The sequence below is a fragment of the Pelophylax lessonae genome (assembly GCF_965119305.1).
Source record: "Pelophylax lessonae genome assembly, chromosome: 3".
Classification (NCBI taxonomy): Eukaryota; Metazoa; Chordata; class Amphibia; order Anura; family Ranidae; genus Pelophylax; species Pelophylax lessonae.
The window spans coordinates 304,319,818-304,337,169 of NC_138770.1; the positions used below are offsets into that span (position 1 = coordinate 304,319,818).

Consider the following 17,352-nt stretch of genomic DNA (forward strand, 5'->3'; position numbering starts at 1 on the left):
TATGCATTTGCTTCTGCACACCAGCATGGAGGGATGAGGCACTCTAAAAAAATGTCTTTCTTTTTGATTTATTTCTTTTTTTACACTTTTTTTGCTGTCAAGAGGAATGCAAACATCTCTTGTGACAGTAATAGGCAGTAACAGGTACACTTTATGGAGGGATCTGAGGTCTAAAAGACCCCAAACCCTTCCTCTGCATTTGAAAGTATTCAAAACACCAAGATTGGCGTTTTTGAATACTTTAGATTTTGTAAAACTGGCACCATTGGCTCCCGAGTAAACTGAAAGTGATGTCATGATGTTGCTTCTGACTTACTGCATCTAAAACCCAATCAAAGCAGAGCCCAGGCGAGTGGTGGAAGGTGGCGGGAGAGGGGGGATGTCTCTTCCCACTCTTTGTAATAATAGCCGAGCGGCTGCTTAGCCACATCGGTTGGTATTACAAGAGGGCCAACCGTCTATAAAACAGAACCTGGGTGATGCCTGCAGCTGCAGGTATCACTCTAGTAAAGCCACTTGAAGCCAAATGACGTACAGATACGTCATTCAGCTGTAAGTGGTTAAGTTAACCACTTCACAAAAAGCAGCTTAACCTGCTTTCAGAGGTCGGCTTTCAGGAGATAACAGCCGATGCCGCTCAGCCGTTATCCCAGCGTGAGCAGGGGGGGACATCTTCCTCCTCCCGCTGCCCTCCGCGGCTCTGCCAGCTGGTTGAAGTCCCGAACAAAGCCAGCTTCGGCTTTGATTGGGTCTCCAATCATGTAACCCCAAAGCGACGTCACAATGTCTCTTCTGGTTTACTGCCAATGGCGCCGGTTTAAAAAAAGTGTCAGTATTCAAAAATGCCATTTTCGGCATTTTGAATACTTTGAAGTGCAGTGGAGGGGTCAGGGGTCTTTTAGACCCCAGATCCCTCCATAAAGAGTATCTGTCACTGCCTATTACTGTCAGAAGGGATGTTTACATTGCTTGTGACAACAATAAAAGTGATTTGATTTATTTTTTTTTCTAAAAAAGCGTTAAAAATAAAAAATAAATAAAATATATTTTTTTAAAAATAAATTTAAAGTGCTCCTGCCCCCGTGAGTTCGCGCACGAAAGAAAACACATACGTAAGTTGCACCCGCAAATGAAAACGATGTTCAAATCACACATGTGAGGTAACTCTAAACTGGTCCGTTAAAAATTTTAAAGCATCGCCTATGGAGATTTTTAAGTACCGTAGTTTGTCGCCATTCCACGAGTGTGCACAATTTTAAATGGTAACATATTAGGTATCTATTTACTTGGCGTGACATCATCTTTCTCAATATGCAAAAAAATTGGGCTAACTTTGCTGTTTAGTTTTATTTTAAATTCAGTGAAATTTACTTTTTCCAAAAATACCGCATGCCAAAAAATATTGCAATGATCACTATTTTATTCTCCAGAGTCTTTGCTAAAAAATAATGTATACAATTTTTGGGGGTTCTAAGTAATTCTTTAGCAAAAAATATTGATTTTAACTTGTAAACATGTGTCAGAAATAGGCTTAGTCCTTGAATGGTTAATGACACCCCAAACACTATTGGCCAATGCAATGCATTTGGATGCATAGTACACAAGTTACAGTTGCTGTGAGTTTCCAAAAGTAGTGCATATACTACTTTTGGTGATATACTATTTCAGCCCATTCAAAATTCCCCTGAAGGTACTTTCCCTTCAGGCCTGTTTACTAACCAGCTGATCAGAGGGGGTGGTTGGTGACTGTTTTGCTGTCTACAGAGAGGAGATCTGGATGCAGCCTGAAATACTCAATTGTCAGAAATTTACCTACTTAACCACTTAAGCCCCAGCCCTATTTCGGACACTTTTTGTTTACAAGTTAAAACCAGTATTTCTTCCTAGAAAACTACTTAGAACCCCCAAACATTATATATATTTTTTAGCAAAGACTCTGGAGAATAAAATGTCGGTCATTGCAAAATTTTTTGTCACGCGGTATTTGCGCAGCGGTCTTTAAAACGCCATTTTTTTGGAAAAAATTTGAAAAATCACATTTCACTGCATTTAAAAAATACTTAACAGTAAAGTTAGCCCATTTTTTTTGTATATTGTGAAAGATGATGTCACGTCGAGTAAATAGATACCCAACATGTTACAGTTTAAAATTGCGCCCCCCCGTGGGATGGCGACAAACTACGGTCAATAGACATCTCAATCTGCGACGCTTTAAATTTATTTAACGGTTACCAGTTTAGAGTGTAGCTCTTTTTTTTAAATTATTGCCCACGCTCTGGCGATCGCGGCGATACCTCACATGTGGGGTTTGAACAGCGTTTTCATTCGCGGCTCGACTTGCGTATACGTTTTTATTGTGCGCGAGCTAACGGTGACGGGGGCGGCTAAATTTTTTTTTTTTCCTATTTATTTTTTATTTTTTTTAAACTTTATTACAGGTTTTATAAAAAAAAAAATCTGATCACTTTTATTGCTGTCACAAGCAATGTAAACATCCCTTGTGACACCAATATGTAGTGACAGGTACACTTTATGGAGGGATCAAGGGACCCTAGACCCCTCCACTACACTTCCCTGTATGCAAAACGCCGAAAACGGCATTTTTGCATACAGCCGTTTTTCAAATCTGCCGCCTTTTGCAGCACAGTAACCCGGAAGTGACGTCATGGACGCCGCCTCCGGGTTACGTCATCGGAGACCCGATCGATGTAGTTTCCGGCATTCATCGGGACTCCATCCAGCCGGCGGACATGCCGGCTGGGTGCTCGGGGCTCCCGGTGGGACGGGAGCCCCGAGCATAGCCACGGAAGGCGGCGGGAGGGGGGGACGTCCCCTCCCGCCCCCCCGGGTAACGATCGAGCGGCTCCCGAGCCGCATCGGTCGTTACCGATGGAAAGCCGACCGTCGGCTTCAAACCACGGTACTGGGATGATGCCTCTAACTAGAGGCATCATCCCGGTATAACCCTGCAAAGTGTACCGACGTACCGGTACGTTAGTATGCGGTAAGTGGTTAATGGCTATAGATAATATTGAAGCTTATTTGACACTTTGTGAGTTGATTGCAACAAGAGAAAGACTCAGTGAGAAAGATTGGGTGGATGTGCTGGCCCCTTTCCTGACTACAGATCCCCAACAGGCATTCTGTAACTTGGCCCCATAGTCAACACCTGACTATGGGGTCGATTTACTAAAGGCAATAGATTGAACACTTTTGAAAGTGCTGCTGCTCCAGAGCTTAGAAAATGTGGTAAAGCTACACTTTACAAAGAGCACCTAAACGCATGCAAGAAAATAAAACAACAACATTTTTGCTTGCACATGATTGGATGATGGAAGTCAGCAGAGCTTTCCTTCATTTACTAAGTTCTGGAGCAACTGCACTTGCAGAGTGCAAGTGCACTTGCAAAGGTGCACAGTCAACTTGCTTTTAGTAAATCAACCCTTATAAACTGCTAAAGGTTGAAATAATAGCCAGGCTGGGGGTGACTGTTGCCTTAAGGGCGAGCTGAGTTTATGCCTGGCACTTTGACAGACTAAGCCAGCCCATGTGCAGATGTATCATCTAACGCACCAATTCCAGGATTGGCTGAAACCTTAGGTGAAGAAACCCACTCAGATTGTGGAGTGGGTTGCCCTGGACCAGTTTCTGCACGGTCTTCCTAGGGAGCTGCATCGATGGATGGCTCAGTCGGAGCCCCAGTTCCTGGATGAGATTTTTACCACTGTCAAAAGATACGGCCGTGCAGAAAGCTTCTATGGGGGCCCTTCTGCAATCAGAAAGCTGGGCCGGACCTGGGAGGTGTGTTCCAGCATAATGCCACCTGTTGTCCGCATGGTGTTTGCTTGGGGCATAACACTCCCCCTAGGAGCAGCCCAGCACCAAACTCTCCTGAGAGGTGGAAGCTTAAACCCCTTGAAGTTCGGTGTTGGTTCTGCCACAACTCATTCATGTGGCAGTCCAGTGTTCAAAGCATAAGCAGTCTATGGAATGTGACATGATGAAGGGATTGAAGATTTTTGCAGACTGCTGGCAAAGGTCCAGAGTCGAGTATACAACCAGTCTGTCAAAGTCAGAGAGTTTAAACCTGGCCATGGAGAGCATGTTTCTTGCAAAATGGCAGGGACCCTTTGAGATAGTGGAGAAAATTGAAAAATGTAACTGAAAGGTCTACCAACACAAAAAAAGATAACTCTACCAGATCAATCTTGTTAATCTGATCAAACCCTTGAAAGAAAGAGAGCTTTTGACAGTCAGTCAGAAAGTCCAAAAAGACCCAAATGCTCAAATTAGGAAAGTGGTGCAAAGACCTGGGGGCCTGCATCTGATCTGGATGCCCTTTCCCAGGTCCAAGGCCATTTTCTGCATGGTATCTAGACTTCTGGTCTAGAACGGGGGGGCTGGGGGATATGTGGAGAGTCAGCCTGGGGCAGGTTTAAGAGGGGGTTAATGGTAAAGGGCAGGCAGTACCCTTTCAGATGTGTTTAGCCAGTTGATCAGGGTGGTCCTGCTTGTGGAAACTAACAATTTAAAACAGAGAGCCAAGTGATACAAAAAAAATGTAGTAACTGTGAGGAATGAATTGACAGAGAAGGTAAAAGTTTTTTTTTTTTTTAGTTTAGTTTCTCCAGAGAGACAAATTGTGATCATGAACAGCCCTAAAAATTCTACTTCATTGAAGTCAACTGCTCTAACCCACCATCTCTAAACTAATCTACATAAAAGGCTAGGTTCATCTTTTGGGTAAAAATAATAAATGCACATATTTTTGCAGGAGCCTTCAGAGCTTTGCACCTATGATCAGTAGATCACTGGTGCGGTGTCAGGCTTATGCAGACTCTCAGTGCAGCTGTTGTACATGAGGTAGGGGCAGACAGTTACAGAAGTTCAGAAAGAATCAATGAAGTATGAGAGCGCTCAGCAGCGCACTCCGTGTTCATTGAGAACTACAAGCCATCTGCCATGTTGGAAGAGAGTTCATTCATTCACAGATCAATGTGAATGAATAATGTGACTGTGAGGGCTGAGCACCAAGGAGTTTTCAAAAAGTGACAGATGGTGCAATGTCTACATTTCTTTAGGATTGCTGGCCTTTTTATCAGTATAAGCCCATGGTTAGTAATACAGAGCACTTACCCTAAAACTGGTCATACATAGTAGATTTTGGAATGAAAGTTGGTCTGAAAATTCATATGAATATACATAGGAAAATGATTTGTACATTAGATGACTGGATAAATGTCATTTGGAAAGTACTTTCAAATTTTGTTTAATTTAACATTAACATAGCAAAAAAATTTCAGTCCTGCTCCTTCAAATTTTCTCACCACAATTAAATTGAATAACAATTATAAAATCAAACATTCGTAAGGCTGAACTACAGTAATTCAGCCAATCTGGAACATGTGCTAGCATAGTATAAATTAGGCTCAATGTGGTGCATGCCACCTCATGGACTTATCTCTTTATTGTACACGTGCAATTTTATGGAGCTCCAGGAGTGCAGCTATCACTATACTCTGGGGCTCTGACTGTTCATTCACAGGAGCCTTGGTATTTTCTGAATGAGTTTACTTGGCAGGAGGAAAGAAAGGGGAGCACAGTGGTTGCATGTGACTCTGCAGCCTCAGGATCTAAGGCAAGAGGTTTGGATCACTGGAAGCATAGCGATAGGTATGCTCCTGGCATATAAGAAAAATGTAAACTGTAACGCAGGCCATACACTATGCACAACAGGTTGAGATCAGTGTTGATAGGGGAATCCATCCTGCTGCGCTATTGTATGCTGACAACGGGAGGTTTCCCAGCCGTCATACCACAATGATCACTGTTATATAGTGTATTTAACCACCATCAGTAAATTGAAGAAAAAAAAAACACAGGCTAGTTGTACTGAAGTTGACCAAAAGATGAACATCAGGGCTGGTGCAAGGATTTTTAACACCCTAGGCGAAACCTAATTTTGCCTCCCAAAAATGTACAAAGAGCAAATGACTCCTGCGCTTGAGGGGTGTCCTTGCGGCTGGTATCCTGAAAATGCGATTCAGGTCAAATTGTAGTAAATTCAGGCTGTGCTGCCACTCTCAACGGGTCGTGGTAACCCAAAGCAGATACTGGAAAAGAGAAATGGACAGAGGGCGCACCAGCCTAGCTCATTATCTTTAAAACAATTTATTGTAATAGACATGTATACACATTATACTCACAAAACGATTATGAAACACGAGCAATAAGCAATGAGGGACCACCAGGGGTCTCCACTGGGCACCCTCAGCTGCCACAGGCCGTGGAAGGATGTAGACCTTAAAAAACCGCTTACGTGTTTCGGGGTGTTCCCCCTTCATCAGAGCTAGTTGGGGGAATGAGTGGTAGGGCTTTTGTATATTCCAAAAGGTCACATGATCAAGTCCCAAAGCTCCACCCTTTGTGGGTGGGTCAAGAACAATATAAATGTAAAGAAGTATATTACTAATGACAATAAAAGCATAAAAAATATAAATATATATAGAACCAATGCATATGCAAAGAAATCAATAAAAGATGATTACCGCAATACATGACAAATCTACATATGCCACAGCTTTCATATAGATTGGAGCCACAATGTCATAAGGAAGGGACCGACTGAAATGTAAACAATCAGTGCAGATACTGAGAACAGGATTATGTTGCTATTAGAATCATTACCGGAGTGTCCCTGTGTCTGGGGTCTTTGTGTCTCTGTTTCCACTGATGTCCTATTGTGGATATCCTGTGTCATCCTGGATACTTCCTGTATACATCACATCTGGTTCCTGTAAGGCATGCGGAAGTGACATAGAATGGTCTGTCAAGACGGATCTCGCAATCCATGCTGTGCCATCTACCTGGCCCCAGCATGAATTGCATGCAGAGCTTTGTAGCTGGAAATTTGGTTAGTTTCTACATTGATTCCAATTTTCAATATGCTGCATTGGGAACAGCATGATCGCACTTACACTCATAGGGTGGCCAGATGGACTCAACTAAAAATGAGTAATAATACAGTACAATATATACATATATAAAAAAAATATACACATATATATATATATATAAAAAGACACATATATAAAAAAAACTCATATAGAATGTATATGCATCCATAGATGATCAATATTTCTGTATATAAATACCTGTAGCAAGGTTGACCACCACCTTTTGGTGTCAAATGGTAAGGGATGTTATATATATTGTTTACAAACTTGTTATATTACAATAAAATATAATATAAAATATACATGAAAGTATATATATAAAAAATATATATAAAAAACATGCCTAAGGATGGGTTAAGATTATGTAACAGGAGAATTCCATAGAAAAATTACTAAAATAGAATTCTACTAGGAATGAGATGTAAGGTGTGCACAATGTAACTGCGTATGTGGAAAAGTGCGCGTATGAAAGTAATCATAATAATTACAATGTTAATGTTAACTGCATACGCCTGAAGAATGCACACAAAAAGAAGAATATATAATATGTAAAAAATAAATGCATGTGTGTAAGCACACCTACATCCATATACTCACGGACATATAATTATCTATGATAAATTTGGTATACCAGTGTAGCTGGCTAAACCCTGTGCATCTATTTGCACACTAATGGGCACATATATGCTGGAACACCTGACTTTATGTGCATATATGGAAGAGGAGAAGAAAAGGAAGGAAGAGAAGGGGGGAAAGAACCACTGGTTCAGACTGCTAAACTAGGTTGTGAACCTCATTGTCCTCATTCAGCCCTTTGGGCACCAAGCTGCCAAGGGTGAAGATCCAGAAGTTCTCACGCTTCCAAAGCTTTGTATACAATATATATAACATCCCTTACCATTTGACACCAAAAGGTGGTGGTCAACCTCGCTACAGGTATTTATATACAGAAATATTGATCATCTATGGATGCATATGCATTCTATATGCGTTTTTTTATATATGTGTCCTTTTATATATATATATGTGTATTTATATATATATATATATATATATATATATATATATATATATATATATATATATATATATATATATTTATATATATATGTATATATTGTACTGTATTATTACTCATTTTTAGTTGAGTCCATCTGGCCACCCTATGAGTGTAAGTGCGATCATGCCGTTCCCACTGCAGCATATTGAAAATTGGAATCAATGTAGAAACTAACCAAATTTCCAGCTACAAAGCTCTGCATGCAATTCATGCTGGGGCCAGGTAGATGGCACAGCATGGATTGCGAGATCCGTCTTGACAGACCATTCTATGTCACTTCCGCATGCCTTACAGGAACCAGAAGTGATGTATACAGGAAGTATCCAGGATCACACAGGATATCCACAATAGGACATCAGCGGAAACAGAGACACAAAGACCCCAGACACAGGGACACTCCGGTAATGATTCTAATAGCAACATAATCCTGTTCTCAGAATCTGCACTGATGGTTTACATTTCAGTCAGTCCCTTCCTTATGACATTGTGGCTCCAATCTATATGAAAGCTGTGGCATATGTAGATTTGACATGTACTATAACATATTATATAACATATACAAGGAACAGCAGGGAATTTCGATAGATTTCTTTTACCATACACTAAGTCTGTGGCTGCATTTGGATGGCATTTATGATCGCACAAGGTAATAGGGTCTGATGTTTGTTCCATGTCAGGCAACTCTGCATGGCTGGCTCTTCCATGGTCATATTGTCATGTATTGTGGTGATCATCTTTTATTGATTTCTTTGCATATGCATTGGTTCTATATATATTTATATTTTTTATGCTTTTATTGTCATCAGTAATATACTTCTTTACATTTATATTGTTCTTGACCCACCCACAAAGGGTGGAGCTTTGGGACTTGATCATGTGACCTTTTGGAATATACAAAAGCCCTACCACTCATTCCCCCAACTAGCTCTGATGAAGGGGGAACACCCCGAAACGCGTAAGAAATTTTTGAGGTCTCCACGGCCTGCGGCAGCTGAGGATGCCCAGTGGAGACCCCTGGTGGTCCCTCATTGCTTATTGCTCGTGTTTCATAATCGTTTTGTAAGTATAATGTGTATACATGTCTATTACAATAAATTGTTTTAAAGATAATGCGCTAGGCTGGTGCGCCCTCTGTCCATTTCTCTAATTTTGCCTCCCCCCTTGGCTCCACCCTCTTTGTGCATCCCATTGATACGCATACTTCCAAACTTTTGAATGTGAGAATGAGGGACACTTTAGGGAGAAAGCAACCTGCAGGTTGCCTGGAGCGCAGCAGCAAAAAGGGGGTGTGGCCAAACATGATCATGGGAGGGGATTAAGGGCCATGATTAAACAAAAACTGGGCTTCCTTGTACCTATAAAATATGCTTTGGTTGCTGTGCCACAAGCTGGAGTCTCAGGAATACATATAAACCTCAACATAATCATTTCAAAAATGACATGACTACATCTGGTTTTCTATAAACTAAAAATAGGCAGAGAGCTTAAAATAGAGGATTATGAAGCACCTGAGGAACCCGGGATGGAGCCAGAGAATAAGTACTGCAGTATGAACCAACGCTTGGGGAGAGAGAGAGAGGGAAAGATCACTATGGTATATAGAAGAAAGGAAGGGGGATCTCTGTGGTACATGGAATGCAGGAAGGAAGGGTCACTATGGTACATGGAATGCAGGAAGGAGGGATCACTAGGGTACATAGATCGCAGGAAGGATCACTATGGTACATAAACGATAGGAATGATCACTATGGCCCATGGAAGGCAGAAAGGATCACCATGACACCTGGAAGGCAGGAAGGATCACTATGGCACATGGAAGGCAAAGGGGGTGACTATGGCACATGGAAGGCAGGAAGGATCACTATAGCACATGGAAGGCAGGAAGGAAGGATCACTATGGCACATGGAAGGCAGAAGAGATCTTTATGGCACATGGAAGGCAGGAAGGATCACTATGGTACATAGAAGGCAAAGGGGGTGACTATGGCACATGGAAGGCAGGAAGGATCACTATAGCACATGGAAGGCAGGAAGGAAGGATCACTATGGCACATGGAAGGCAGAAGAGATCTTTATGGCACATGGAAGGCAGGAAGGATCACTATGACACCTGGAAGACAGTAAGAATTGCAATGGCACATGAAAGGTATAAAGGATCACTATGGTGCATAGATGGCCAGAAGAAAGGAGCACTATGGCACATGGAAGGCAGAAAGGAACACTGTGGCACATGGAAGGCAGGAAGGAAGGAAGGAAGGACCACTATGGCACATGCAAGGCAGGAAGGATCAATTTGGTACATGGAAGGCAGGAAGAATCGCAATGGTACATGGAAGGCAGGAAGGAGGGATCACTATGGCATGTGGAAGGCAGGAAGAAAGGACCACTGAGGCACATGGAAGGGAGGAAGGATCACTACGGTACATGAAAAGCAGGAAGTAAGGATCACTTTGGTACATGGAAGACAGGAAGGAGGGATCACTATGGCACATGGAAGGCAAAAAGGAAGGACCTCTATGGCACATGGAAAGTGGGAAGGATCACTATAGTACATGGCAGGCAGGAAGGAAGGACCACTCTGGCCCATGGAAGGTTGGAAGGATCACCGTGGTACATGGAAGGCAGGAAGGATCACTATGGTACATGGAAGGCAGGAAGGAGGGATCATTATGGCACATGGAAGGCAGGAAGGAAGGACCACTATGGCACATGGAAGGCAGGAAGGATCACTATGGTACATGGAAGGCAGGAAGGATCCCTATGATGCATGGAAGGCAGGATCACTATGGTACGTAGAAGGCAAGAAGACTATGGCACATGGAAGGCAGGAAGACTATGGCAAATTTAAGGAAGAGAGAGGGGGAAGATCACTCACCCTGGGCTGCATTGTCTTCAGAGGCTCAGGGAGATATCAGGACAGTAGCAATGGCTGCTTTGAAATCTCCCGCCCACACCCCCTTTCCAGGCACAGATTGGCTGCATGTAGGCGTTATTGTTGGGCACAGGGTGGACATAGGGAAGAGGTGGGGCAGACCTAGCCTACCTTCTTCTCCCTCCTCTTATAGGATATACAGCGGGTGAGGGATGTGCAGCAAGTGGGAGATGTGCTGCAGACGGGCGGGTGAGTGGGTGGTTGAGGTGGGGGGGACTGTGTTGCTTGGCACTGAGCGAGACTAAGCACGGTGCACACTGGACAGGGGAAGTACTCCAGTGGCGAAACATGCCAGTGCCCCCGACTGATGTGCGCTCTAGGCCGGCGCCTACCTTGTCTGTAGGTAGCAGCAGCCATGATGAACATAAAGAAACCAGCCTGCCCATAGATGAATCGCAATTCAGCCGGTTCCTGTTGAACAGCTGCAGCTAGGATTGGTGCTGCAGCCATCTAGGTGAGTATAATTGTTTTTTTATAATAATTATTATTCAGCACAATACCGTATTTAAAAAATATAAACCACACAATATCCTCTACCCCAATATTAGTGCAAAAATTATTATTAATAATAAATTGCCGCCTGTATTAAAAAGTGCTTTCACTTCACTCCATTAAATATAACTGTAATAAAAATACAGCACAATCTTAACTCATCTGTGAATAACAACATTACTCACATTTATGTTTCTACATAAAAAGATTTTAAGTATCGTGAGAAAGGATCGATACAAAGTTACTAAATATAAAAAACTCCCAGTGAAATAAATATCCAATGTCACAGAACGCTGTCCCCAATTAGGGGGGGGATCAAACTGTAAATGTATGGATGGATAGATGTCTCTGGATGTATCAGGATCCCAGTTTTTCCTCATATATAATGTTCCACCATAGGGAACAAAAACAATATATCTAGTGCTCTCTGTAAAAACTGTTATTATCACACAAAAGAATAGAGCTCACTCACATGATGTAGCACTAAACCGTGACCGCTGTAATATGCTCCTAGTATACATCCACTGGCTTTCAGCCGTAAAAATCAGTAATGGTCATGGGTATAGCCAAATGTCAGCTCCTGCCTCCAGACGCATTGCGTTCTCAAACGAACTTCTTCAGTGGGGACCCCACTACTCCCCACTACCCCCATATTACATTATGTGAGTGAGCTCTTTTTTATTTGTGTGATAATAAAAGTTTTTACAGAGAGCACTAGGAAAAACTGGGATCCTGATACCAGAGACATCCTGGAATCCTGATTCAGATTCATCCATCCATTCAGAGTTTGACCATCCCTAATGGGGAATAGCGTTCTTTGACTGGTGAAACAGGAGTTAAAGCCGGAGGAAAAGCCGGGATCCTGATGCATCCAGATTCATCCATCCAACCATCCATTCAGAGTTTGACTATCTCTAATGGGGAATAGCGTTCTTTGACTCTCTGGTGAAACAGGAGTCAAAGCTGGAGGTGAGCTGCTAGGAATCACTGGTGGTGGAGTCTTTTTGAGCACCTGTTTTTGAGTTGTTTATCTCACACAGAGGTGGTAGGATTATCCGTTGATCCTTTGGACTGATTAAGTTTGTTATCCCTCACAGAGGTGGCAGGATTCATTTGATTATATATTTTTTGGATCGATTGAATATCACTGGAGACTTCTTTCCTTTGAACATGTTGTAATAGATACATTGTATGTTTATTTCACTTGGAGTTTTTTGTATTAAGTCAATTTATATCCTTACTCACGATACTTAAAGATCTTTTTATGTGGAAACAATGTTGGTTATTCACAGATGAGTTGACATTGTGCTGTATTTTTATTACAGTTATAATAATTGTTTTTTTATTTTTTTTTATTTCCAAACTTCTTAAGTCTTTAAAATTATATTCATTTTTTTTTTTTTTTTTTTTGAGAAACTGGTTGTTGCATGTTACAACACTTTTAAACACAGTTTTTTGAATTCTTGTTACAAGGTAAATGCACATACTGAACTAACAGTCTCATTTTTTGCAGGAGGGAAGGATGCCTGCTCCGGTGACTCTGGTGGTCCAATGGTCACCTTCAGTCAGCACAAAAATAACTGGTATCTGGCAGGAACAGTGTCCTGGGGAGTTGGCTGTGGGGATAGTGATAGATATGGTGTATATTCAAATGTCTATAAAAATGTAGACTGGATAAAGTCAACAAGTGGAGCAACATTATAATAAAATGAATTCTTTTAAAATGTAGATTTGATGTGTATTTATTGTTTTATTTGAAGCACTTATATAGTGCTGACAATTTACGCAATGATTTACATACAAATTGTACATTCGGATCAGTCCCTGCCCTGAGTTTACAATCTAATTATACATTATACAATTTTCTTGTCCAATTTTACTTTAGATCCATATAATATGTGGTCAAACCTAAACACTGAAATTTGTAAACAATCAGGTGGGCCCTTGCAGTACATAGTTAAAGGTAAATCTAAAGGAAAAAGAAAATTGTATGGCCAGCTTAAGGTCCCTAACTCACATTTATACACACACATACTAGGGTCAATTTAGACAGGAGCCAATTAACCTTCCGGCATGTCTTTGGAGGGTGGGAGAAAACTGGAATACCCAGAGGAAGCCCACACAGGCAGAGAAAGAACATACAATCTCCAGGCAGGTAGTGTCGTGGTTGAGATTCAAACTTATGACTCTAGTGCTACCAAGCTAGTGCTAACTGCGAAGCCACCATGCTGATCATGTGTAGATAAAGCATGAGTTTTATGACAAAAACAGCCACGTTATTTTCCTTTAAAATCAAGACTTTAAAAGAATTTGTCCTTGCTCACCTTGCAAATCAAGTACCTTGAAGTACACATACCTCCATGTTGCTCAGTGATGAGGTCTCAAACAAAGTTTTCCCTTTAAGCTTAAAGCCAACTCTGGGTTATATTTTATTTTATCAAAAGATCCCCCAGGTAGTTTTAGAAAAGGCAACTTGGGCGGAAATGTTCATCTTCAACCTGGAACTCTCACTACAATACCTCTTCTTTACCAAAATATACTGCTACTCCACACAGAAAAATGAGCACATATTGGCAGTCCCTGGATTACAAACAAGATAGGGTCTGTAGGTTTGTTCGTTGAATTTGTATGTAAGTTGTAACTCCAGCCAAAAACATAATTTTTAAGTTTTTTGGTTAACACCACTGTAACATTTGTTTTGCTGTATTTGTCCCTGTTCAGAAGATTTCACCTCACTTTTTGTCCCTGTGACAACTGGATGTTGAAGATTATGGGTTGTCGTGAAAACAAGGATTAGTGATAAACTTCAGTGTAGACACCTTTTTCCCATGAGAACTCTTACAGGAGTGAATTTCTTTTCCTAGGGGTAGATTTCCTCTCACTTCCTGTTGTCTCCCTCCATTTGTAAGTTTGAGTCATATGTAAGTTGGGGACTGCCTATACTGTGAGACACTGCCATTCATTCACATGTACTAGTGCAGAGATTGGCACTCATTCTGTCCATGCCATTCTCTGCATCTGTTGCAGGAAAGAAATTTGCTTGATTCCCCCATCAACAGAGACAGTGTTGATGCGGGAATCCCTCCTGCTGGGCCTTTGTCTGTTGTGTGGGGTGGGGGAGATCAGGGGAAGCCATCCCCACTGGGAGAAGACCGTGATTATCATTAGCGGCTATAGCAGCCGCTAGCGATAATTGCAAGCAAAACTGGCAGGCTGGTTGCACCCAAGATGTTCAAATGATCAACTTGGTACATTCAGCCTGCCCATTAACGGTTTGAATCTCGGTGGGTTCCTGCTGAACCGGCCGTGATTCGAATTGTGTATGGCAGGCCTTATTAACAGCATACAATACCAAGCCAAGCAAAATCCTTTCTTGTACTAAAAGAGGTATAGACTCCAAAGAGAGCGAGAGACATAATTTTGCCCCTAAACAAATTGTTAGTAAGACTTCACCTGGAATTTGCAGTTCTGGACACCAGTTCACAAAAAGGATATTGGGAAACTGGAGAAAGTGCAAAGAAGAGCAACCAAACTGATTAGAGGCTATTAGGAAAAATTAGCTGAACAGAATGTATTCTCTCTTGAGATGAGGAGATTAAGTAGGGGTATGATCACCATGTATAAAAATATACGTGGTCAATATAGGAAACTTTAAGGTCATTGCAAAGGACAAGGGTTGCTCTTAATGTCTGGAGAAAAAGATATTTAACCTCCAAATACAGAAAGGCTTTTTAATATCATGATTTTGTGCATCAAAAGAGCAGTGAAAATGTGGAATAGTCTCCCTCATATTCCTGACCCCTGCACTCTATATATTACATACTACTGACCCCTGCACTTTATATATTACATACTCCTGACCCATGCGCTCTATATATTACATACTCCTGACTAGTGATGAGCCGAACACCCCCCTGTTCGGTTCGCACCAGAACATCTCAAACAGGGGAAATGTTCTAGCGAACATACGAACACGAAAAATCACAAGTCCTCATTTTAAAAGCTTAAATGTAAGTGACTATTAATCATCTGCTGGGCCAAGGATTCAAACCCACAGGCTCTCACTTGCTAGCCTGTTATTCTAACAGCTAGGCCACCAAGGCAGCTGTGTAACCTAAGACTCTCTCTGCCTAACAATTCTCTATTGTAGCTCTTTTATAGGGCTCTGACATCACCAGCGCCCCATAATCCATTGCTCAGGTGCAGTGAATAAATTACTGACGTCACTTCAGAAGGGGCGGGACATTTAATAGGTTTTAATTAAAATCCATAATTAACATTGTTCACCCACTGGCCTGGGGATTTAAACTCACAACCTTTTGTTTATTCTACCAGCTAAGCCACCAAGCTAGCTGATTAACCTTGGACTCTCTCTGGCTAACTAGCTTCTATTTAAGTTTGACAGCTCTTTTATAGGTGCAGTGAATAAATTACTGACGTCAGTAATTTATTCACTGCACTTGAGCAGTGCATTGTGGGACGGTTTGTGACGTCAGGTCACTATATAAGAGCTGTCAAAATCAAAACAGCTCATTCCGCGGGAAGCCTTTGGTGAAGCAGGAGCTTTTTATTTTTTTCTATTTTTCAGGCAATCATCGGGGGACAGTATTTTTTCATTTTTTAATAAAATACTTTTCCAAAACTGGTTTTTGTCATTATTTTTTTTGTACACTTTTTTGGTGAATGGGTAGGGGTACCATGTACCCAATATCCATTCACATAGGGGGGGGGGCGAGAACTGGGGGTCCCCTTGTTAAAGGGGGGCTTCCAGATTACGATAAGCCTCCCTCTCGCAGACCCCCACAACCACAGTCCAGGCCTGGGCTCGCCCCCACCCCCATCCTGACCAGCCAGGCTGTGTGCTCAGATAAGGGTCTGGTATGGGTGTACCCCATGCCGTTTTTTTATTTTGGCCGGGGGGGGGACCCCACGCTGTTTTTTTTCAGCAATACTGACATAAACTGATATAAACTGAAGTGCCTATATATATATATATATATATATATATCTTTGATCGCAACAAACTTAAAATCAAAAATCTCTTTCCCTGCTAGCAATGTATTATTAATTATAATATTCCACTTATAAATCATCTGTTGGCCAAGGGATTTAATCTCACAACCATTGCAAGTCTGGTATTCTACCAGCTACGCCACCATCAAGCACAGTTAAGTTGCATACACTTTCCCTACCTAACTAACTCCTATCTCACCCTACACACAGTGGATGAGATAAAAGTTAGGGAGAGTGTATTCAGTTTAAGCAGGCTTATTGGTGTAGGTGGTAGAATACCAAGCTTGTAATGATAAGAGCAGGGAGATCAATTCCCCCTGCCAGCCAGTGATTTATTTATTGGAATTCAGAAGTCAGAGAGTCCATGATAATGCAGGAAGTCGAAGTTCCCGCGAAGAAGCCCATTTGTTTGTTATTCGACGAACAAGCGAACAGCCGATGTTCGAGTCGAACTCGAAGCTCATCCCCACTTCTGATTCCTGCACTCTATATATTACATACTCCTGACCCATGCACTCTGTATGTAAAGTACGAAGAGTAGAGTACAACGTTTTAAACCCCTCCCACTATTAGCACAATATGACTACATCTACAATTCACTTTGAAGCTCTGTTCACATTCTTCTCTGGGTTTCTTTTCTTGAGGACAAGGTCCTGCCTTATGATCTTGCACACAGGCCCACTGCATTCAGAAAACAACCATGCCTCTGTCACCTGAAATTGTAGAGATTTAATTTATATCACTAAAGAAGGAATGAGGCTTTAAGAGGTGCTTGACCTAACTATTTTTTATCTCATTGTATTCATTTTTTTGAATGATGTATGCTTATGTACTACCTACAATTTCCTTTACTTGCTATGTTTATGCATTGGTGTACAAAAATCAAAAAAGACAGCACC

General features: G+C 41.6%; 1 protein-coding gene across 1 annotated transcript in view; it reads left to right on the plus strand.

The window, feature by feature from the left end:
- MASP1 (MBL associated serine protease 1) overlaps positions 1 to 13,164 on the plus strand; it is a 175,087-nt gene extending 161,923 nt beyond the window's left edge. The window contains exon 16 of the mRNA XM_082249635.1: positions 12,954 to 13,164. Within this exon, the coding sequence (XP_082105761.1) occupies positions 12,954 to 13,144 (191 nt within the window). The 3' untranslated portion in view covers positions 13,145 to 13,164. The remainder of the gene's footprint in view (positions 1 to 12,953) is intronic.
- The last annotated feature ends 4,188 nt before the right edge of the window (positions 13,165 to 17,352 follow it).